Source organism: Acinonyx jubatus, chromosome E2 (genome assembly GCF_027475565.1).
Source record: "Acinonyx jubatus isolate Ajub_Pintada_27869175 chromosome E2, VMU_Ajub_asm_v1.0, whole genome shotgun sequence".
Lineage (NCBI taxonomy): Eukaryota > Metazoa > Chordata > Mammalia > Carnivora > Felidae > Acinonyx > Acinonyx jubatus.
This window is the reverse complement of record NC_069396.1, coordinates 12,920,314-12,944,215: the sequence shown is the minus strand read 5'-3', so window position 1 is coordinate 12,944,215 and position 23,902 is coordinate 12,920,314. Positions and strand designations below refer to the sequence as shown.

The following is a 23,902-nucleotide window of genomic DNA, read 5'->3' as shown; positions in this document are numbered from 1 at the left end:
TAGGTAAGCCATGGCGGGGCACTCTCCATGGGCGCGCTCTGATTGGGCAGGGCCGTGCGGGTTGCGGTCCGGCGTGGCTCCGGGCGGGTGTAGCTGCTCCTCTGCAGGAACAGGTAACCGCGAGCTCTGGGTGGTGGGCTCTGAGGGAGGAGTTAGGGGCGACGACCTTTGAGGGAAGCAGACGGACCTCGGACAGTTCTGAGGCGCCGCGAGAGCGGCTGGGTCCTGAGGCCTGAGAGCTCAGTTGCCCTAGCGGGTCTCTGGGCCAGGCCTCGCGAGGCCTCTGGAACCGGAGCCTGAGCTGGAGTCGGTGCGGGCAGCCTCCTGGCTACAGCGCAGCGGGAGAAAGGCCTCCTGTAGACCCCTAGAGCGCCGAGGGTGGAGTGGCCTCGGGTGGCCTTGCCGAGGACCAGGACCTTGGGAGGATCACGGTTGCCATTGACTACCCGCCCAAAGCTGAGGATTTTTATGTCCCCCGGTTTTAATCCCCTAGGGGCGGGCGAGGATTTGGGGGTGGTAGTGAGGGTGGTCTGGATGGTTGGAATGCCTCTTGTGAGCCATTTCCTAATTTCTTAAAATTAGCTAAGTAGCTGATCCTGGTTCAGGTTCACCTGGAAGCACTTTCTATGCCCCATCATATTCAGCTATTACTTTGTCGGAGTCTGCATTTCCCGGTGTGCTTTAAGTTCACTAACAGTTTGCTGCTAAAGGATTATACCTAATCCTGAAGTACTTATTTAGCAACCATTGTACTAGATGTTGAGGATATACCCCTTTGGTGAGCAAAAATCAGTCATGATTCTCACAGAGGTGAAACTTCCAGCCTGTTGGGGACATGGACATGAAACAAGCAGTCCAATGCATGTGGAAGTTATGAAGGAAGACATCTGGAGCTACCAGAATAAAATAAGGAGAATCTGGTCAAGGAGAAGCCTTTCTTAAATAGGTCTCTGCAACTGATATGTCAAAAATGAGGAAACAAGTAGGAAAATGGAAAGAGGAGTAGGGTAGACATAAAGAGCACATTGAAAGGTCCTGTGGCTGGAGCCTCAACCAAGGGCCAGTGTGATTTAAGGTACTCAAGACCTTTACAGCCCTGTTTGGAAGTGGAATCTGAGGACCATCCTTTTTGCTACCTCTGTATCTCATACAGCCTTCTAGTATATTTATACTGAATAAATAAATTTGTGATGGTGACACAGCTTTTTTTTTTTTTTTTTTTTTTTGTAGTCTCAGCCTCCATAGAACTTATTGTCAATATATTGGATCCTTACATCATTTTGCAGTTATTTCTGTATGTGACTGTCTCCCTGTTGAGGGCAGAGAGTCATTCTTCTCGATTCCCAGCACTGTGCATTTATGTAGGTTGAATGAGTGAGCAAAATGGAAAATTTATGTGTCCTTTGTAATTCAGTTTATTTACCTCAGGTAGCCCATTTAGAGAAGGAGCAATGAACATTCTGAAACTGTGCTGCTGCTCAATCAGAATTGGCACTGTACATTCATGTTTGCCACCATTACGATTCAGTGAGAGCTGTGATGAGGAGGGACGAGGAAGAATATGGTGTGATAGAGTTTCTAAAAACCCTAGCCTTGACTCTCAGCATGGACATAAAAATCCTTATCTATGGGCGTTTTATTCAGCTCTTTGCCTCTTTCAGCCAGTGTTTCACCATCTTTTTGCCCAAAGGGCTTTTGTTTGAGTAATGAGTTGAATCAGTTGTGAATAAATCAGTTGAAATTGTGTTTATGCATAAATCTGAGTCACAGTCTCTTGTTCACCTTGTATGTCTTTATTTTTTATCATCCTTATACGAAGGAAGAAAGGCCTTTGTACTAAGTGACTTAAAGTAATAGCATCCATATTCCTATAGGGCTTTGCAGTGTACAAATTGCTTCCCAAATATAGGATGGCTTTTGAGTGTCACGATACCTGGGTGGAATAGGCAGAGTAGATGCTACTTTTTTACAAAAAAGGAAACGAGTTGTGATAAAGTGACTTATTTAAGATTAGAGTTGGGTCTTGAATCCTAGAGAATTAGCTAATGTCAGTGAGATGGTTCCCATTTTTTTCCAGATGCCCAGTGCTGCATGGCCCTACAGCACTATGCCAGTGATTGGTACCCTCCACTAAGGGCTGTCACTTTTCCCTAACCTGCCTCTCAGAAAAATCATAATAGATGTGAAAGAGTTTTGAAATTGTAAAGTTGTTCTATTTCCCAGTTTCTCTTCTGATTCCCTTTCTTTTTCCACTGGCTCTGAGCTCCACTTCCTCAGTGTGGCTGCACCTTCCTCACTCCCTAGGAATCTAATAGGTGGGAAGGTCGCAATCTACCAGTTGTGCTGGGGGTGCTTAGGCTAGGTGGGGGTAGGTATAGTCCTACTTGCAGGCAGTCCCAGGTGTAGCCAGGCCCATCCCCAGGTCCACTGTGTTGCCACCAGCCTCCCCAAGATGGTCAGGCCAAACCCAGAGACCCTGGCTTTAGGGATAATAGGATTTTGCACGATTCTAGGCATGTAGATGAACAGAGCTGGAAGGATCCTTAGAGTTCATCTCATATGGACCCCGTTTTTTGTTGGTGAGGTAAAGTAACTCCCTTAAGGACTTGAAGCTAGGACTGGAACCCAGGTCTCTTGAGCATTCCCCCAACCCCAGTGAGCTGCTCTGTTGGACCATAAACCATGACGTTTTTATTCTGATTTCCTAATTCCTGGCCTAGGCCATGGCAGACGTTTGATGTAAATGAATACGTGAAGAAAGCACTCATGTTCTACTTGACGTGTTGGTATATTGAACCTTTTGAGGTTGGCACAGAAAGGAAGAACACGTGGGCCTGTTGCCTGCTGCTGCAGCAAATTTTGTTTCGATGATGATTTTCGCCTTGGATGTTACAACATAGAGGTTTTAGGATCAAACAGCTTACCGGTAGGATCAAGCAGCTTACCGGTGTCCTGCTTTGACTTGGCCTGAGAAGCCAGGAATCTTGTGTAATGTCTGCTTATCTCTTAGTTTCATTTCTCCTAATTTTCCTTTATTTTTTCTTTGGTTAGTTCCATAGGGTTAGTTTCAAGATGGACTCAACTCTAACAGCAAGTGAAATACGGCAGCGATTTATAGATTTCTTTCAGAGAAACGAGCACACCTATGTTCACTCATCTGCCACCATCCCATTGGACGATCCCACTTTGCTCTTTGCCAATGCGGGCATGAACCAGGTAAGGGTTTTTTGCTTTTTCGTAACAGTTTATTTATTTACTTTTATTTTTTATTTTTATTTTTATTAACAGTTGTTTATTTTCAAGAGACAGAAAGAGCGCAAGCAAGGGAGGGGCAGAGACAGAATCTGAAACAAGATGCAGGCTGTGAGCTGTCAGCACAGAGCCTGAAGTGGGGCTTGAACCCATGAACTGCGAGATTATGACCTGAGCCGAAGTTGGATGCTTAACAGACTGAGCCACCCAGGCGCCCCTGTTTTTTATTTATTTTTTAAATGTTTGTTAAAAAAAAAAAAAAAAAAAGAGGTTAGAGTGGGAGAGAGCCAAAGCATAAGAGACTCTTAAAAACTGAAAACAAACTGATAGTTGATGGGGGGTGGGAGGGAGAGGAGGGTGGGTGATGGGTATTGAGGAGGGCACCTTTTGGGATGAGCACTGGGTGTTGTATAGAAACCAATTTGACAATACATTTCATACATTGAAAAAATAAAAATAAAAAAAATAAAAAAATAAATGTTTGTTTATTTTTGAGAGAGACAGAGAGCCAGAGGGAGAGGGGCAGAGAGAGAGAGAAGAGAGGGAGAGAGAGAATCCCATGCGGGCTCCATGCCGTGAGCATAGAGCCAGTGTGCGGCTTGAACTCACATACCGTGAGATCATGAGCTTAACCCAAACCAAGAGTTGGACCCTTAATAGACTGAGCCACCCAGGCACCCCTATTTATTTTATATTTTTACAAAGAGAGAGCACATGCATGCAAGGGGAGGGGCAGAGGGAGAGGGAGAGAGAGAATCTTAAACAGGCTCCATGCCTAGCATGGAGCCTAACTCTGGGCTCAATCTCATGACTGTGAGACCATGACCTGAGCCAAAATCAAGAGTTGAAGTCTCAACTGACTGAGCCACTGAGACGCCCTCACTTTATATTTTTAAGTAAGCTCAATGCCCAACATGGGACTTGACCTCCTGACCCCGAGATCAAGAGTCACATGCTTTACGGACTGAGCCAGCCAGGCACCCCTAGTCTGTAAAGTCTTGCTTTTATTTTCTGCTAAGGAAAAAGCTGGGTTTTATTAGTCTTTGGTTAGGTTAATCTTGCTGAGCTCTGAAGAGACTTTTTAACTCAGCTATTGTCATTCTCCTTCAATCCTCCATTATCCTTGTTTTTTTTTTTTGTTGTTTTTTTTTTTTTTAATGAGTTCTTCAGGATTCTTTCAAAGCTTTGCATTCATTCCCATTCTGAACCATGCAGCTTTACTGATTTTTTAAAAACTCTTTCTTGAAGCTGCTGCCACTGATGCCAGTTTAGATCCACTGCTGAAGAAACTATTAGTAGGGTTTATGTTTGGGGCAATTGAACTATAAAATGTAAAAGATAATTTGAAAGCTTTATTGTGATGTTGAAAACTGTTTACCAGGCTGATTATGGAAGTAGATTCAGGTTAGATAGTGCTCTCAGGGTTTTCCTTTGATGGTTCTTTTGGAGCCCTGCTTAACGCAGTGTACCCACTGGCCCTTAGAATGTGTCTCACTCTGGGTAAAGGATAAGTTGACATTTTCTTTTCTTTCTGGTCTCTTTCCTGGCATGGAAAATTAGAGGCAATGGGAACATTTTCCATCTTGTATAACGTTAACTATGAAATTATACAGGTTTTCAATTATATGTGTAAATCTTTTGTATACACTTGGGATGGGGGCACTGATTTTATGTGGACTTGCAAGGTGATTGGTTATTGGAACACTGGAGAGGTTCTTTTCTGCTCAGGCATTCCTAGGCATGGGTTTTGTCTTCTCCCACATGTGCTGACTATACTTGGGAGAAGAACCATGAGAGTTCAGTGTTTCTAAATGTTCTATGAATAACAGTAATTATTCCCCTCTATGTAGTACTTACTATATGCCAGGCACTGATCTATGTCTTTTATGTATATTGACTAATTTGATCCTCACTCTATACTGAAGCACTCACAGCTCAAGTAAATAGCCCAAGCTGACATAGCTGTTATGTGCTGGAGTGTGGATTTGAGCCTAGGTAGTCATTTGCTTAACTTTTGTGCTGAACTGTCTCTTAATCAGAGATATCTTAATGGTTGTTTTGCTTCTTTTTTTTCTTTATAATATTTTGAAACAGTATTTATTATACATCTGCCCTTTTTCAGGTATTAGACTGGGTGCTGGATATACAAAGATAAGTAATAATAGTTATTGTTTTTAAGAAGTTCATGGTCTGGGAGCACCTGGGTGGCTCAGTCTAAGTGTCTGACTTCAGCTCAGGTCACGATCTCACAGATGATGAGTTTAAGCCCTGTATTGGGCCCTGCGCTGACAGGTCAGAGCCTGGAGCCTGCTTTGGATTCTGTGTCTCCCTCTCTCTCTGCCCTTCCCCCACTCATGCTCTGTCTCTCAAAAATAAATAAACATTAAGAAAAAAAAAAAGGAGTTCATGGTCTAGTTCAGAACTGTCTAATGGAATTTTCTGCAGTGATAGTAATGTTCTATATTTGGGCTGCCCAATATGGTAGCCACTAGTCATGCATGATTATTTGTTTAGATTTTTAATTAATTTATTTATTTTTAAAAGTAATCTCTACACCCAGCGTGGGACTCGAACTTACAACCCTAATATCAGGAGTTGCATGTTCCTCCGACTGAGCCATCCAGGCGCCCCTATGCATGATTATTGAGTTAGTGTGACCGAAGAACAGATTTTTTTTGTTTTTAAAAATTCTAATTAGTTCCTAATTATTTCATTTTAATTAATTTAAGTTTACAAGTAACAAGTGACTAGTGGTTACCAAATTGGACAGGTCTAGTGGGAAAATAAAACTAAGTCATATAACAATGATACATCAAATTATAACTTGATAAATATTAAGGGCAAATAATATCTTATGTCTGAACATCCAGTCATTCATTAAATGTACTGATTTTACTCCCTTAATAGGTCTCCATTTTTTTCTCCCTTATCACCTTTACTATTGAGCCAGCACATCACTTTGTACTCTTCTATTTTTCTTCTTTTTTCTTTTTATTCAATGTTATTTTAGAGAGAGAGAAGGAGAGGGGCAGAGGGAGAGAGAGAGAATCTTAAGCAGGCTCCACGCTTAGTGTGCAGCCTGATGCAGGGCTCAGTCCCACCCCATGATCCTGGGATTGTGACCTGAGCTGAAATCAAGAGTCCGATGCTCAACCAACTGAGCCACACAGGCTCGCTGACTTTTTTTTTTAAAGTAAGCTGTATGCCCAATGTGGGGCTTGAACGGGGAAGATGAAGAGTCGCTCACTCTACCAACTAAGCCAGCCCATCACCCCCAGCACATCACTTTTAGAATAAGTTCTTCCAGAAAGATGTAAGTCCTGACCACCAGAGACTTGTGAGGAAGCACAGGTTTCCCTACATCAGCCTCTGGCTGTTATCACACATCCAGGAGGCCTTTCCCTTGTGCAGGTGGTGTTACTGGCAGTGGTTGGGACCGTTAGAGAACTAGGACAGGGACAAGCTGCTTCAAGATAGCTGCCTCTATCGCAGCCCTGTCAGGCCACCTGCCTCAGAATTTTCCCTATTCCAGGCTAATTAAATTACAAATTGAACAGTTCATGTGTGGTTTCTTTCTACCAGCCTGATAGAGCTGCAGCTCCTTAAAGGTTGAAATGTTCCCCCTTTTTTTTTTAGTTCAAACCCATCTTTCTGAACACTATTGACCCATCTCACCCGATGGCAAAGCTGAGCAGAGCTGCCAATACCCAGAAATGCATCCGGGCTGGGGGCAAACACAATGATCTCGATGATGTGGGCAAGGATGTCTATCATCACACCTTCTTTGAGATGTTGGGCTCCTGGTCTTTTGGAGATTATTTCAAGGTAAGCTCAAAAATGAGATCAGTTTGGGGTTTTGAGTAAAATGGTCATTTCCGTTGAAGGAAATTGGTTCTAATTTTGCTTGTTTTAAGATATGAAGTATCATTATCCAGGGGATTCAGGAGTGAAGGGCATTTATTAATACTAAGACTTCCTGGAAGCAGTGCCTATCATTTGATTTCAATTTACATTTGGATGTCTCCTATAAATTGATCCAGAATTTGGCTGTGTTTACAGTGAAGGTGTTGTAGTTTTATATTTGTGTTCCTAAGGATCTGGACTTTTCCTACTCATATTAAATGGATTTTGGTTTGGCCACATGACACATACTTCTTTTTGTTATTTTGTAGGAATTGGCGTGTAAGATGGCTCTGGAGCTTCTCACCCAAGAGTTTGGCATTCCAGTTGAAAGACTTTACGTTACTTACTTTGGTGGGGATGAAGCTGCCGGCTTAGAACCAGACCTGGAGTGCAAACAGATCTGGCAAAACTTGGGGTAGGAATGCATCTCACATGTTGAGGGTGTGGAGGAATAAAGTGATTCCTGACTCAGTGCCAGAGACGGGTCTTAGGTCTTGGAGTGCATTGCCTTTTCCAGTTTTGGGCTGTGCAGTTTGAGGGGGAGTGGGGAGTGACTGGGAGTAATTCTCCTTTGGTGCATTCATCGCTTCTTACTAGATTTACTTGATGATTCCAGTGTTCAAAGCCTGTATATATAAGTCTCTCATTGTTTTGTTTTTTATATATTTTTAGGAATTGTGCATATAGTGCATATGTTGTAAAAATTCACACTACAGTACATAGAAATGTGAAAAATAGGAAATAGAAGATCCTTAAGATTAATCAGTGTTAATAGTTTGATGCCCCATGTATATAGTCTTCCAGGCATTTTTTTGTATTTCTGTCACCCTGTGTATATGTGTGTGTTTTTTTCAACACACTGGTTTTCTTCATATGAAACATGTTATTTCTTATGGAAATGGAATGGACTCAAACAGATCAAGGACAAAGGAAGTTTGTTTGTTTGTTTTAAGTTTATTTATTGATTTTGAGAGAGCACAGGAGGGGCAGAGAGAGGGAGGGAGAGAGAAAGAATCCCAAGCAGGCTCTGAACCGTCAGTTTGGAGCCTTATGTGAGGCTCCAACTCATGACCTGTGAGATCATGACCTGAGCTGAAGTCAGACACTTAACTGATTGAGCCACCCAGGTGCCTGGGTTGTTTTATTTATTTATTTTTTCCCCTTTAATGTAATATAATTCTAAAGAAAAATCATGGAGCATGAAAGTCGATGCAACAGATGAGCAGTATGTATTCTACACTTTGAACTTAATAGGACTTATGAAGTGCAGCATCAAGAGGAATCTGAAAATGGGGTGACATACCTCCTGTAGATAGCTGGCATGCCTATGCCTTTGTCTCATTTTTTTATTCTTTTACTTTAAGTCTTAAAAAAGAGGCATAGCTTTTTACCACGCTTAACTAGTGCCACTTCTCTGTTTCATTCATTCTGTCATTTATTAACTAATTACTTTTACTCTACGTACGTTATTCCAACCCAGCTTCCCCTGGTACTTGGTCTGAAATCCCTACTTGGTTAGACAGTATGTTCTAAGTGTACTTGGGACATTTTGGGCAGTAATGCATGGGAACCTTACATACTACTCTTGACTTTGGAGTCCTGTTTTGCTTGGCTTGTGTATGTCCAGACTCTGTTTGTCAAGCAAGCACAGTCATTTTTTTTTTTTTTTTTTTTAAGGAGGCTTCATGCCCAGTGCAGAGACCAGTGCAGGGCTTGAACTCACGACCCTGAGATCATGACCTGAGCTGAGATCAAGAGTCGGACGCTTAACGAACTGAGCCACCCAGGCACCCCTGCAAGCACAATCTCTTTTGAGTGCACTGTTATCTAGCGGCTCTCAGTGGAGTCCAATATTTTAGAAATATTTTGATCTTATTAAATTCTTTCGGTATCATCTTAGGGTGAAAGACTTGACTACGTTGGGGCCTAGAGAAATGGCTTGAAATACTCAGCAGGGTTTTTTGTTTTGTTTTCTCAGCAGGGTTTTAATGTGTTTTTTTTTTTTTTTAATTTTTTAATGTTTATTATTTATTTTTGAGAGAGAGACAGAGCACGGCCAGGGAAGGGGCAGAGAGAGAGAGGGAGACACAGAATCCGAAGCAGATTCCAGGCTCTGAGCTGTCAGCACAGAACCCAATGTGGGTCTCAAACCCACAAACCATGAGATCATGACCTGAGCCGAAGTCGGACGCTTAACTGACTGAGCCACCCAGGCACCCCGGTGTTTTCATGCTTATAGTAACTGTCATACAGGAAAGTCATTTCAGTTTTTAAAACAAAGGAACATTTGCAAAGAAAAGATTTGCTTAAATTCTGATCATATTCAGCATGGATGTTTTCATTTTTATGTGTTCCTTTCTATGCTTTATCCATACCTCTGCTTATTTTTATGTAGTTATGATGGCAGCCTATGTGTATTTTGTATTCTATTGTAGTCACTCTTGAGAAGAGTCATGTTCTGCATCTTCAGGCTCAGCCTTAGTAATTGCCAAAGAATGGGCCTTTTTTTTTTTTTTTTTTTTTTTTTTTTTTTAATAGAAACGCATAAGGTCTTTTGATGGTGGGTGCAAGTCTGGGCAGAATCCTTGTCATTGGTTGTAACTGTGTTTGTCTTCACCACTCTGCACAGGCTGGATGACTCCAAAATCCTGCCTGGCAACATGAAGGATAACTTCTGGGAGATGGGTGACACAGGCCCCTGTGGTCCGTGCAGTGAGATCCACTATGACCGTATTGGTGGTCGGGATGCTGCACACCTCGTCAACCAAGATGACCCCAATGTGCTGGAGATTTGGAACCTTGTGTTCATCCAGTATAACAGGTGGCCTTGGGGTCCTGGACTGTATCTGCTAATAGCAGCACCTTTCCTCAAGCCAAATAGAGAAAGAGGAACTTGGAGCACAAGGCTGTCTTCTCATCCTCGTCTTTGGGGACAGTGGAGTGGAGCTAAAGCAGGCACTAAAGGCATCAGGAGAGCCTGATGACTTTATTTATTTATTTAGATTTTATTTCTCAGGTTTTCCCTCTGATCTCTGAGACAGAGCAGAGATCTAATCTTTTATAAACTAGTTTTATTGCACATAGTACCTGCTTAAGGACTGACTATTCCTGTAATGTCATTTTTGTGGTAATTTGCACTGCTGTGTTAAAGCCCATTTCCTTGAAGCTCACCTTACTCTGTAATAGACCCCTGATTACTTCTTCCCTTTTTCCCTCTACTCCCCTCCTCCCACCAAACCAGGCAGAGGAAAGTGGCAAATAGTCCCAGCCTGCAATCTGTGCTCTCTGTAAATGAGTTTTAGCCAGCAGGGAGGGGTGGCACCCCGGAGTGCTTGTTTCAACTTCCTTTTTCTCTGGATCGTGCAGGGAAACCGATGGCATTTTGAAACCTCTTCCCAAGAAAAGCATTGACACGGGGATGGGCCTGGAACGACTGGTGTCTGTGCTGCAAAATAAGATGTCCAACTATGACACTGACCTTTTTGTTCCTTACTTTGAGGCCATTCAGAAGGTACTGGTCCTATCGCAAACATTGCAAACTTCCCCGGAGGCTGGACTGTTAGTCTGGACAGTTAGCAGTACTGCCAGAGAGAAAATAATCATGTGCTTTGCCAGCTAAGGGTCCCTGTGACCACCTGCCAACTTAATCATTAATCACCCGAGGCTCTAAGCACCAGGTAGTGTAGTTTGTTGAGTGCAGGGGCCTGGCTGGAGGCTCTTTACTCCTGCTGTCACCTTTCTTGGTGTTGTAAAGTCTGGCAAGAGGGCCAGCCTTTTTCTTAATGCCCACTCAGTCCACTTTCTCAGGACCTTCTGGTGCAAGGCAGTGCCAGAAGCGCTGCTTCCTAATGAGCTGCCTCCTGGTTTTTACCTGTAGGGCACAGGTGCCCGGCCATACGCTGGGAAGGTTGGTGCTGATGATGCCGATGGGATCGATATGGCCTATCGGGTCCTGGCTGACCACGCCCGGACCATCACCGTGGCACTGGCGGATGGTGGTCGACCTGACAACACAGGGCGGGGGTGAGTGCATTACACATGTGACAGGGTTAGGACTGCCACTGTGCATTTGATGACTCCCTGTGAAACTGAAAGCCGTACTTTATTATTGTTTTCTTTGTCATTTCAGTAGTTGGAGGGGTCCCTTTATGTTTTTTATGGATTAAGAGAGCTCCGGCTCAACATTACAGAGTTGCCACTATATTAAATCTTTGGTGCTAAGTACAAGATGTGGTCAAGATTGTATTTCAGGCTGTCTGATAGGGTATTGGCAGGGTGGGATGGGGTAGGTATTGATTGGCCCTGGACAGCTTTATTATTGACGGGGAGGACTTGGAATTGTGGGCATCAGCCATCTGGGTTGTACTTGCCTCCATTTCTGGGTCAGCAGAATGTGGTAGAAAAACAAACTGGGGTTACCCCAGGTCACCCTTAATGCATATTTGTGGGTATATTCCTGAGTTTTCTGCTGGACTGTGTTAATGACCTTGGCACATAAAAGAAGCAGTCTTAGAATAAAACAAAGTCTCTGGAAAAGAAAGACAAAAAGCTGGTCATGTTGCTTTGGATAGAATTCCAAAAGCTCCATTACAAAATGCTTATTAGCTGGGAAGGTTGTCTAGAGGAGATGGGCTTCTGCCTCTTACAGGTATGTGTTGAGACGAATTCTCCGCCGGGCTGTTCGATATTCCCACGAGAAACTCAACGCCAGCAGGGGTTTCTTTGCCACATTAGTAGATGTTGTTGTCCAGTCCTTGGTAGGTATATCTCCCTGCTTACCTCTTTTCTCCTAATGCACACAGCTTAGAGGGATGGGGTGAGAAATCATATACTGCTAATGAGAGTTTTTAGGGGAGTCATAGAATGGTCTCTGTCTTTGTTGTGCCCACATCTCTGTTTCCTCTTTTCCAGGGAGATGCATTTCCTGAGCTAAAGAAGGACCCAGATATGGTGAAGGACATCATTAATGAAGAGGAAGTGCAATTCCTCAAGACTCTTAGCAGAGGGCGTCGTATCTTGGACAGGAAAATTCAGAGCCTGGGAGACTGTAAAACCATTCCTGGTAAGGACCAGTTTGTTCCTTTTTTCATCCAGCCTGGTTCATCTTTCCAGAAGAGGCAAGCCCTTTTTCACAAATGACAGCGGAGTCTGTGTCTCCAAGGGCTGTGGATAGCTTGATAACGCTGCTTTTGGTATAAAATGGTGTTTACAGTAAAATTGTAAAAGTATTATGTTATTGTGGCAAAGTATTTAAAGAACACAGAAGTAAAAAATGAGGATTCTTTTTCCTAAACTCATTTTTCAGAAGTAACGATTCTTAAGAGTTGTATAACTATTCAGAGCTTTTATCTGTTCGCATACAAATGTATGTAGGGGTGTGTGTGTTTTCCAGCAAAAATGGGAACATATGGTATATACTGTTTTGCAACTTGCTTTGTGTTTTACTAGACTGGAAAATTAATTCAAAAAAACTTTATTTTTTTCACTTTTTATTTCAGTGTAATGGACAAGGGGAAAGCCTGATGAATTTCCACAAACTGAATACACTTGTGTTCAGATTAAGAAACAGAACTTTTACTAGGAGACCTCTTGTGGTTCCTCCAGGTCAATTCTGAAAGAATTGATGGATTTTCTGACAAGTGCACAGAACCAATACTACTAACTTGCCTTGTCTCCAATTCTTCTGTCACTGCCAGCATCCTTTGAGAAGGGCTTGGGATGAAAAGGAAGAGGCTATGTCGTTTTTTTTTTCTTTTTCTTTTTTTTATGTTTAGTTATTTTAGAGAGAAAGAGCACATGCGTGTGCACTCATCCACAGGGGAGGGGTTAGAGAGAGAGGGAGACAGAGAATCCCAAGCTGGCTCCACGCTGTTAGCACAGATCATGACTCTGGGCTCAAATTCACAAAGCTCGAGATCATGACCTGAGCCGAAATGAAGAGTTGGATGCTGAATCAACTGAGCTACCCAGGTGCCTCTGTCTGCATCATTCTTACACAATTCTTTTGTGTTGTGCAGGGGACACTGCGTGGCTCCTCTATGACACCTATGGCTTTCCAGTGGATCTCACTGGACTGATTGCTGAAGAGAAGGGCCTGGTGGTAGATATGGATGGATTTGAAGAGGAGAGGAAACTGGCCCAGGTAAAGAACTTGGGGAGTGAGCAGAAAACCCAGCACGAAACAAGGCAGGACTTGGCTGCAAAGCAAACAAGGGTTCCTTCCATTAAAGTCTTTTGAAAGTCTGTTTTTCCCAAGACCACTGCGTGTCAAGTAGGTGCTCTCCAGCCCAGGGGGATATTTAGTAGTGATGTATGAACACAGTTTTTGGTTTTTGCAACCGAGGGTGGGATGGTACCAGTGTCAGGTGGGTAGAGATCAGGGATGCCGCTCAACATCGTACAGTGGACAGCCCCCCAGAGCAAAGAATTCCCTGGTTCCAAGTGTCGGTAGTGCCGAGATTAAAAAACTCTCTTCTGGAGCTTTATATTGAGCATAGTTTAGCGATTTTTGAGTCCTTCAGAATTCTTTTTTTCCACATTAAGGTAACTTCTGTTTCTTTCTCATACTGGTAGCTGAAATCACAGGGTAAGGGAGCTGGTGCGGAAGATCTCATTATGCTGGACATTTATGCTATTGAAGAGCTCAGGGAGAAGGGTCTGGAAGCAACAGATGATTCCCCGAAGTATAATTACCATTCGGATTCCAGTGGGAGCTATGGTATGTTACTCTGCTTACTGTGCTTACCTCGGGTAGCTTTTGAGAGAGGTCTCCATCCAGATTAGGAACCGAGGATATCTATTGTGGCCTCTCCTGTCATGCTGTGTAGTCCTGCTCTGTGATTTTATACTAGAGTCCCTTGGCGATTAATTTTCTCTTTATTTTGGAATAATTATAGATTCATAGGGAGTTGTGAAAACATTTACAGGGACAGTCCTTGTCCCCTGTACCCAGTTTCCCCTAATTGTAACACCCTGCAGAAAACCAGGAAATGGCCACTGATACAGCCTTCAGTGGCTGTTGAATTTTGCATCAGGACAGTGGCATTCTAAAGTTAAGAAATCAAAAGAAATAAACAGGTAATACATAGTTCCTCTTTTTTGCTCCAGCAGAGATACCTAAATGTATCCAGGCAAGCCCACAAAATGAATACATTTTTTGTGAATTGACCTTGGGAGTAGGGGACTTATTACTACTCCTAAATACTTACCAGACTTGCTAGGTTTCTGCTCAGTAGCTCAGAGTTAGAGTGACCAGAACTATCAAAGTTTTACCTGGGAACTCCTCAGTCCCAGTTACCTATTCCCTGTGACAGTGGGTCACCCTACTGAGTGTTACATTCCCTGGTGTGAAGCCCTTTTGTGGAGTCTAATGGGCTTGCATGTAAAATAAAATTAGACACTTAGGACTTAAGGAGAGCTTAAGAAATAGAATCGAGCAAAAGCCAGCTAAGAGCATGTGAATGAAGTCATTGACCCTGTTTTCCCCTTTCTGTGCAGCATTTGAGAGTGCAGTGGCTACAGTGATGGCTCTGCGCAGGGATAAGATGTTCGTGGAAGAAGTGTCCACGGGCCAGGAGTGTGGAGTGGTGCTGGACAAGACCTGTTTCTATGCTGAGCAAGGAGGGCAGATCTATGATGAAGGCTACCTGGTGAAGGTTGAGGACAGCAGCGAAGATGTGAGCAAGCAGTTCTTCCTTGTCAGCCAGGAAGGGGAATCCAACAGAGGGCTGGGTCTGGACGCAGTGTTGCTTTTCTGGCTCCTCATAATCCTGGCATTGCGGAGCAGACATGACCAGTCTTTGAGTTGCAGTCTGTTGTCAGTGTCTCTGAAGCTGAGGCAGCTGCCTCTCGTACCACTGACCTCACTGCCATTAGGTCCCCTCTTAGCAGGATCCCTGCAATTAGGCTGCTTTGTTGATACTGGGTCCTCCCAGCTTTCCTCGTGAATAAGAAGAGGGCAGACATCTTGCAGAAACCTTGGCATCTAGCTCTGCCAGTGCAGACTCTGTGATCTTGGACGAGTTTCCTAGTCTCATGGGCTTGAAGTTCCTTATGATGGCTTTAAATTCTCTAAGATGCTCCTAAAGGGAACATCTATGTATCTGTGAATATATATGCATATATATGCACATATATAAAGTGGTCTGTATATTTAATGGCAAATATAGGTATTGTTAAACCTTAAAAACAAAACCATTATTTTACCAGGAAAAGTGAGTTTATTGGGGAATAGCAGAGAATGGCAACTTGGGACATGCAAGCTGTGGCAAAACCATAGGCAAGTCCAACAAACAAAGAGGAACTGATATTTTATAGACAAGAAGGAGGAAGAAGTTGGAAGCGGTTGTTTAAAGGAAAGTCCATGAGAGAAAATCACAAATTTGGCGTGTTGATGGTTTCTCACTGGCAGAGTTGCAGAGGAGTTGATTTCTTGCAGGAGATGCAGTGTGCATCTTTGCTTGTTAGGGCCTGTAATTGATGGTTCTTTCCTGTTGAGGATGCCCAGTTGGGTCTGTAATTGACAGTTCTTTCTGAAATTGATTACTGCTCCTGATCCTAGCTCCCTGGGTCCACTTTAATGAGGTTTCTCCTTATTAGTTTTTGGTGTATAATAATAGCACATGTGTATATGTACAATAAGTACAACGGTATTAATGGTGCAACATGTGTATAATGGTATATACACACTAGTAAGGAGGGTCTTAGAGAATGTGTGTATAGCATGTACTATATATAAAAATATATAAGATTTGGATTTATTTACTTACTGGTCTCCTGGACTGCTTTTAGAAGACAGAGTTTACAGTGAAGAATGCTCAGGTGCGAGGAGGGTATGTGCTGCACATCGGGACCATCTACGGCAGCCTGAGAGTGGGGGACCAGGTCCGGCTGTTTATTGATGAGGTGAGTTGTGTTATGCTAGTTGGCACTAGACCTGATTAGTAATCCTGTTCCTTTTTTTTTTTTTTTTAAATTTAAATTTCAGCTTTATTGAGGTACAGTTGACATACAAAATTCTAAGATATTAAAGTGTACATCACTTTAATGGTGATTTAATGGTGATTTGATACACATTATGAAAAGTATTCATCTCCTTTTGCTTTAAATTGGTCTATCATTATTGTTACTCCTAAGTGAAATTGTAAGTAGATTATTATAAATCGGGTACAGGAGTATATTTTATGACGGGTGCAGCAGCAAGTTATTAAATGTGTATGTTCCCAAGTCAGGTGACAGTGATTTTTATTTTATTTATTTCTTATTTTAGAGACAGAGAGGGAGAGCAGTGTGAGCAGGGGAGATGGGCAGACGGGGAGAGAGAGAATCTTAAGCGGCCTCCATGCTCAGTGTAGAGCCCATTGTGGAGCTTGATCCCATGACCTGAGGATCATGATCTGAGCTGAAATCAAGAGTCAGAGGCTCAGTTGAATCACCCAGGCACCCCTGATTTTATTTATTTTAATTTTATATATTTATTTTAAGTAACCTCTGTACCCTGCGTGGGGCTCGATCGTCCAACTCTGAGATCAAAAGTTGAATGCTCTTCTGACTGAGCCAGCCAGGCACCCCAGATGACAGTGATATTAGTTGAGACTTACAGACTTGTTTCATGGATTGCCTTTCTCCAGATTAACCTCAAATACTTCTTCAAGATCCTGAAATTCTGTATTAATTAGGAAATAGGTTTTGTTTGTGTGACAGAGCTCCAAAATAACAGTAGATTAAAACAAGATAGAAATGTGTTTCTCACCTCAAAGTCCAAGCTGATATAGAGGCTCCGCCCCACAAAATCATGGAGCCCAGCTATTCCTTGCTTGTTTGTCTATCATCATTCCTGGGATGTTGCTCTTGATTTCATAGTCCAAGAAGGTAGCCATCAGATCCATTTCTAGGCTAGGAGTTGGCAAACTTTTTGTGTAAGGTTCCAGATAGTAAGTAATTTGGGTTTTGTGAGCCATATGGTCTCAATCACAACTATATACTTACGATATTGTAGCATAAAAGCACCAGAGACAATATATAACCACATGGGAGTGGCTGTGTTCCAGTAAACCTATTTGTAAAAATGAACAACAGGCTGGATTTGGCCCACAGGCCGTAATTTACCAACTCTTGTTCTAGACAGTGGGAAAGAGCAAGGGGAGGGCATGTTCCTTCCCTTTAAGGGTGTGCATCATACCTGCTTACAACTCACTGACCGGAATTTATTCATATGGCCACAATTAACTGCAAGGGAGGCTGGGAAATGTAGCTCTTATTCTGGGCAGCCATGTGTCCACCTAAAAATTCGAGTAGTCGGGAAGGAGAGAGCAGGTATGACTAGCACACCTCTCCACCAGCTGCCTCTACCCTTCACAGCCCCGACGGAGGCCCATCATGAGCAACCACACAGCTACTCACATCCTGAACTTCGCCCTGCGCTCTGTGCTCGGGGAAGCTGACCAGAGAGGCTCCCTGGTTGCTCCTGACCGCCTGCGGTTTGACTTCACTGCCAAAGGAGCCATGTCCACCCAGCAGATCAAGGAGGCTGAAGAGATTGCTAACGGGATGATTGAGGCAGCCAAGGTAGGTGTGTGTAAGCTCTTGGGTCGTGAGCCTTGCTTCTTCCCTCACTTTCCTTCCGTGGAACCTTCTCAGCAGTACAGATGCCCTTCCTCTATTGTACCATACCCTGCCAAGCATGCACATTTGTTTGAAGCAGTGATTGTCAGCCACACTGGGTGTAGGGGCAGTAGTGGTATCCTGCAGAGCAGCCTTAGGGCCCCTGGGGAGGGGGCAGAGGGAGGTTTTTGCTCCACCCCCTCCTTGGGACAATCAGAGCTCTTCTGGTTTTGTCTCCTTCATATGTAGTACATCCATGTAAGATTTGGTTCACAGTTGAGCAAAATAATTGGAAATTCCCATTTTGATCCCCTTGACTTTACACGTAGTGCCTTGTATCAGCAGGCTCAGGGCACGTGATGGGTAGAGCCAGGATTAGACTCCCAGAATCTTGCCTGCAAGACCACAAGGCCACACTTTCCCTGCCACTGCCTGCTGCACCTCCAGAGAAAATCTTTTCCCAGCTTTTTTCTGTCTTCTTTCCATGGCAGCCTGTCTACACCCAGGATTGTCCCCTGGCAGCAGCTAAAGCCATCCAGGGCCTGCGGGCTGTGTTTGATGAAACCTATCCTGACCCTGTGCGAGTCGTCTCCATTGGGGTCCCAGTGTCCGAGCTGTTGGATGACCCCTCTGGTCCTGCTGGCTCACTCACTTCTGTTGAGTTCTGTGGGGGAACGTGAGTATATCAGGGGGAGCAGTGGATGGACTCACTTTTGGTTAATTTGGTGCTACCCTTGGAGGATGTGGGTAATAGGCTAGACCCACTCTTATTTTTCTAAGGTTGGCATGAAGTTCTCAGAAATGTACTTGCCAAACAGCACTCCCAAGAACCTTAGTATCTTGTGTCCCTGTCAAACCCCTTGGTGTCTGATGTTGACATTTGCTGGGTTTGTGATGAAATATTCTTCCTAGGCTGGGGAAAAGCATTATCTTAACACTTATAGTTGCTTGGTCTTGTGTCCTGGACTGATCCTGACAATGCGGCCTATGAATTCAGGATTCAGGAAGGCCATGGAGCGGTCACTACATTCCCCAGCTGGTCCTAGCTCTTCTCCACCGCTGGGCCTTCACTTAGCTTCCTTGGCCAGCTTGAGCAGCATCTGGGGGTTAACCCCATTGTGTCAGGGCCCCTGAGTCAGGCTCTGCAGCACACCCAGCTCAGGTTGGCTTGGGAGAGACACCTGTTTGTTCCAACTTGCAGTCCTCTGTAGCCCTTGGGGTCATTTTGGGATGGTGTGGTGGCCTGGGAAGCTCCTGCTTGCACGGGAATCTTGTCGAGAAGAACATTCTTAAGGTCATGATGGAGCCCATCCCGGGCCTCCTGCTAGCCTCAGGCAGGTAGGGAACAGGTGAGCATATGGAGGAAGGGGTAGGGATTTGGGGCACCACATTCCTGGCCCTCCTCTGCCCAGCTGAATCAGGCTTTCAGATGAGTCCCACTCTGCTTTAATGCCTCCTTAGACATTCTTTGGAGCACAGAAAATTGCGTGCAAAGCCTTTATACCACTCTCTCAGAATGACTGAAAGTTCATGAGCTCAGAGTTTGAAGTTCTCTGAGCAATTGGGGAATAAAACCCATTTACGGCGGGGGGGCGGGGGGGGGGTGGCACCTGGATGGCTCAGTCGGTTAAGCGTCCGGCTTTGGCTCAGGTCATGATATCACGGTTTGTGAGTTCAAGCCCTGCATAGGGCTCTATGCTGACAGCTCAGAGCCTGGAGCTGCTTCAGATTCTGTGTCTCCTTCTCTCTCTGTCCCTCCCTGCCTCGCGTTCTCTCTCTTTCAAAAATAAATAAACATTAAAAAAAAAATTAAAACCCCCAAACCTTTTTACAGGGTTGTGGTGAGATTTTAAAGGTAATCCTCCAATATTCTCAGCTAGTGGCAGGGATAGAAGAATATAGTTTATGTTCCAAAGAGGACCAAAAATAATGAATGTAGAGCCTGCCAGAGTAGCATTGTGTTGGGTGTTAGGGATTACAAAGCACTTTTGTTTGATTTCCTTTGATTTTCATTGTAGTCCTCTGAGGGAGAATTATCCCCCATTTTACTTATTTTTAAAAAAATGTTTATTTATTTTTGAGAGAGAAAGAGCACAAGCAGGGGAAGAGCAGAGACAGAGGAAGATAGGACTTGAAGCGGGCTCTGTGCGGACAGCAGAGAGCCCAGTGTGGGGCTTGAACTCACGAACTGTGACCTGAGCTGAAGTTGGGACGTTTAACCAACTGAGCCACCCAGGAGCCCCAGATTATCCCCATTTTATACATGAGAAAACTGAAGCTCAGAAAGGTGGTGTTTTGCTCAGTGTCGGAGTGCTCTTAGCCCCAGACTTTCCTGGGCTTCCTGTCTGAGCCATACCCTGAAGTCAACTTGAAGGGCCTCTTCCCACTGTCCCCTCGAGGGAGGTTCCCTGGGACCTCAAAGACCTCAGGTCCTCACCAAGGGCAGATGTGGTAAGGACCTGGGTGCATGGGCTTTCTTGTCACCACGGACTTTATGTTCTGCCATTCAGGCACCTGCAGAATTCGAGTCACGCGGGAGCTTTTGTGATTGTGAGTGAAGAAGCTATTGCCAAGGGCATCCGGAGGATTGTCGCCGTCACAGGTGCGGAAGCCCAGAAGGTGAGCACATCAGGCTGGTTCGTGGCTTATACGAACAAGGTAGGAAGAGCCCAGTCTGTGAATTAGGTAGCTGGTTTTGTAGCTGCTGCATTCAGAATTGGAAGTACAATGCTACCCCCCAAATGTCCTCTGGTTACTCCTATCTGGCAGAAGAAAGCCACCACCACACGAGACTTCCTAGCTATGTTGTGTTTGATCTTTAAAAATATATGTAAATTCTGCTATTTGCTCCATAGCATATCTGTCTAGAAGGGTAAAGGGTAAACCATGATTTTGCTGTGGCTTCCAGTGCCCCCAGCCACTTCCTGCCATCTCCCTAAGGGTACGTGCCTAGTTTGAGATGCACTGTGTACGGGGATAGTGGCCCTGGGGGTGGGGCTGTAGCTGGTGCCTGATGTGTGCTGAAGCTTGAGGATTGATCATTTCATTGGGGTGAGAAGGCCTCCTAACTCAGGAGTTCTTGTTTATCTCCTGAGCCTGAGTTAGTGCAGCCTTTCTGCTGGTCAGACCGGTGAGGAGGGTGCTCTTTTCTGGGGTACAAGGCTGCCAACACATGCTCCTTGGAGGACAAGAAACTTCTGGTGTCCTGGGGATGTGATGTTCCATAGCCTGCCATCAGTTGCCACAGTTGTTTCCAGACAAGAGTGAAGCTGCAAGTTACCTGACTGGGAGTTTACAACTCTGATTGTCTCTTTGCAGGCCCTCAGGAAGGCGGAGAGCTTGAAGAAATCTCTCTCTGTCATGGAGGCCAAAGTGAAGGCCCAGACTGCGCCAAATAAGGATGTGCAGAGGGAGATCGCTGACCTTGGTGAGGTAGGTGCGGCCTCCCTCCTCAGGCCCTGCTCAGTGCCAAGTGCTAGGCCAGATAAATCACACACTCCCTGAAGAACTCTCAGATCCTGGTTCCAGTGGCCCTTTGAACTGACTGCTGTTATCTGGCAGCCTTACAAAGGGGACTCCATGGATCCTAGTCTGTGGACCCCTGGCATCTGCTTGCTGCCCCCATTGCCGATGGCAGAGCCCGTTCCAAGCATGAGTGGGCAGCAGTGTTGAGGGAGTTGGGGGAGTGGGTACCCACTATTTCCAGGTCTCCTCATGTCTGTTAATAGGTGGGGGCTTCCTGTGAGCCCGTTATAGGCTGTATTCACTGCTTGGTAGGGACCAGCGCTTATAGGGGGTCCCAGCCCTCCTTATCTGCCTCTTTCTCTCTTGCCCTACTTGTTACATCTGCCGTAGTTGCTCATAAAGTGACTGGTCTTAAGGCCAGTGGATACCTTTTTGCTTTTTGTTTTCACTCTCCTCCTGGATAGTAGTCAGGGAAGACTTTGGTATTGAAAGACAGAAGGGTGAGATGGACTTGGGCCTCACATCCTAGTGGTCCAGGTCCCCGTGGTGTTCTGGTTCTCGTTCCAGGCCCTGGCCACCGTAGTCATCCCCCAGTGGCAGAAGGACGAATTCCGGGAGAATCTCAAATCCCTGAAGAAGATCATGGATGACCTGGACCGGGCTAGCAAAGCCGATGTCCAGAAGCGAGTGAGTCCCACAGTGCTGGTGGCTGAAGGGAGCCAGGAGGATTCACCCAGCAAAGACTGTGCAGACCGCTGTCTGGGCCTTTGACCTTAGGACTCTCTTCTGGACTTCCTTGCAGGTGTTGGAGAAGACAAAGCAGCTCATTGACAGCAACCCCAACCAACCCCTTGTCATCTTGGAGATGGAGAACGGCGCCTCAGCCAAGGCAACGCAGGGGCTGGGACTGCACGTGCTGTCCTGTGCCTGTCCACTACTTGTCTCTTCTTGGGGCCTCAGCCCTCTGGTGGCTGGAGTCTGAGCTTTGTGGCTCTGAGTGGAGTGGTTGTCTGACAGCCTGCTCTCTGGGATTGAGGTTAGGCTGAGCCATGGAGAGACCTGGTGGCTGTGGAGCTACAGCTCCTGAGATGGAAGGCAAACCTCAGAGCCAGAGATGTGGGCAGGGCCTTGTTCTTGGGGCCTTCTCCGTGAGTCTCCCAGGACTAGCACCTGCTCTTAGAGGGGGTAGCAGTCGGGGGTGCTCTGAAAACTGACCTCCACAGGCTCGCTGCCCTGTGGAGAGCGTGGCTCCCCTTCCTGAGGCCACGGCCTGACAGCAGGTTTCCCCACAGGCCCTGAATGAAGCCTTGAAGCTCTTCAAGACACATTCCCCTCAGACATCTGCCATGCTCTTCACGGTGGATAATGAAGCTGGCAAGATCACGTGCTTGTGTCAAGTCCCCCAGGTCAGCACACCCTGCAGCCCTGTGCTTTTTGTCGTGGTATTGGTAGCTTTTCTGGGGAAGCTTGCTTCTTAGAGTTGTTTGCCAAGACCCTTGTGTGTGGGTGCAACCAGTTAGAAAAGGCCATTCTCCTGGCCACCTGTTTGTCACCTCCTCCAGCACCGCTACCCTCAGGCCTTGTCCTAGGGGCTGTGTGTAACTGTGCTGATACCCGGCTTTGCACTCTGCGTGCCTCACCCTGGCTGCGGGCTGGTCTCCATCGGTAGCAGCACCCAGGCAGGTGGGAGTGGGTGTCTGTGGCTCCCCCATCCTTTTTATTTTTGTCCCTTCTCCTTGTCTCCCTCAGTCTCATCCTCTGTCCTGACTCCCACTTTTCCTTTTTGTCTTCCAGAATGCAGCCAACAGGGGCCTGAAAGCCAGCGAGTGGGTACAGCAGGTATCAGGCCTGATGGATGGCAAAGGTGGTGGCAAAGATGTGTCTGCTCAGGCCACAGGCAAGAATGTGGGCTGCCTGCAGGAGGCATTGCAACTGGCCACTTCCTTTGCCCAGCTCCACCTGGGAGATGTGAAGAACTGAGTGGTAGGGGCAGCTTCCACTGGGAAGCATCCTTCCCTCACCTGATGCATCCGTCCAGCCAGCTCTCCATCTGCCACAAGGACATGTGAATCTGCCCTCCTAACCCAGCACTAACGAACTCACCTGGGAGCTGGCCCGTGACTCAGTGCCCACGTTATGTTTCTCCCCTGAGCCCTACACACCAGCGCCATCTGTGTAAAACCACTACCCCAGGATTGGTATTTATCATTGTCATGCTCATGTCTGTAGATAGAGTTCTTTGTAGGCCTGAGGTTGTGGGTCTACAGGGAGGAATCATTTTTGCTGCAGAGAATAAAAGGACCATGTGCAATACTTGATGATGCCATGTGATCTCTTAACCCCCACCTTCCCCTGTGAAACAGCCTGTGGCTCCTTGGGTATCTATCGAATAAATGCTGTGCCTCCACCTGGCTTCTGGTTGTGGTCCTCACCAAGTCCAGCTCCAGACCCCTGAAATGTGGGAATGGCCCAAATTTGGGACTACCTGAAGACACTTGTGGAGGTGGCCCATAGAATGTGGGGCTGGAGGGTGAGATGGAGAAAGGCATTAGTCATTCAGTAGAAGATGGGCCATGGGGTTACTGGAAGCAGTTCATAGGAGAAGCTCTCCATTTCCTAGGCCTGTGTCCCTCCCTTTTGATGTTGAGTCTTTGGGTGTGAGATCAGAGGTGTTCTCCAG

The 23,902-nt window shown here is 45.4% G+C and overlaps 1 protein-coding gene across 1 annotated transcript; it reads left to right on the top strand.

The window, feature by feature from the left end:
* AARS1 (alanyl-tRNA synthetase 1) lies at positions 1-23,535 on the top strand. Its single transcript, XM_015084989.3, has 21 exons — positions 1-113; positions 3,052-3,216; positions 6,889-7,077; positions 7,425-7,570; positions 9,785-9,976; positions 10,522-10,666; positions 11,033-11,178; positions 11,804-11,912; positions 12,067-12,217; positions 13,173-13,297; positions 13,729-13,873; positions 14,653-14,831; positions 15,946-16,059; positions 17,515-17,721; positions 18,249-18,433; positions 20,268-20,376; positions 21,076-21,189; positions 21,790-21,909; positions 22,025-22,111; positions 22,515-22,628; positions 23,017-23,535. Exons 2-21 carry the CDS (start codon positions 3,073-3,075, stop codon positions 23,200-23,202), a joined length of 2,907 nt encoding a protein of 968 aa, XP_014940475.1. The 5' UTR covers positions 1-113; positions 3,052-3,072; the 3' UTR covers positions 23,203-23,535.
* The last annotated feature ends 367 nt before the right edge of the window (positions 23,536-23,902 follow it).

Excerpts from the sequence above, each read along its gene's own strand:
- AARS1 (XM_015084989.3), top strand. The coding sequence starts at position 3,073 with ATGGACTCAACTCTAACAGCAAGTGAAATACGGCAGCGATTTATAGAT. Across the intron at positions 11,913-12,066 it reads ATGTTGTTGTCCAGTCCTTG|GGAGATGCATTTCCTGAGCT; the intron begins GTAGGTATATCT and ends CCTCTTTTCCAG. Across the intron at positions 17,722-18,248 it reads GGATGATTGAGGCAGCCAAG|CCTGTCTACACCCAGGATTG; the intron begins GTAGGTGTGTGT and ends TTTCCATGGCAG.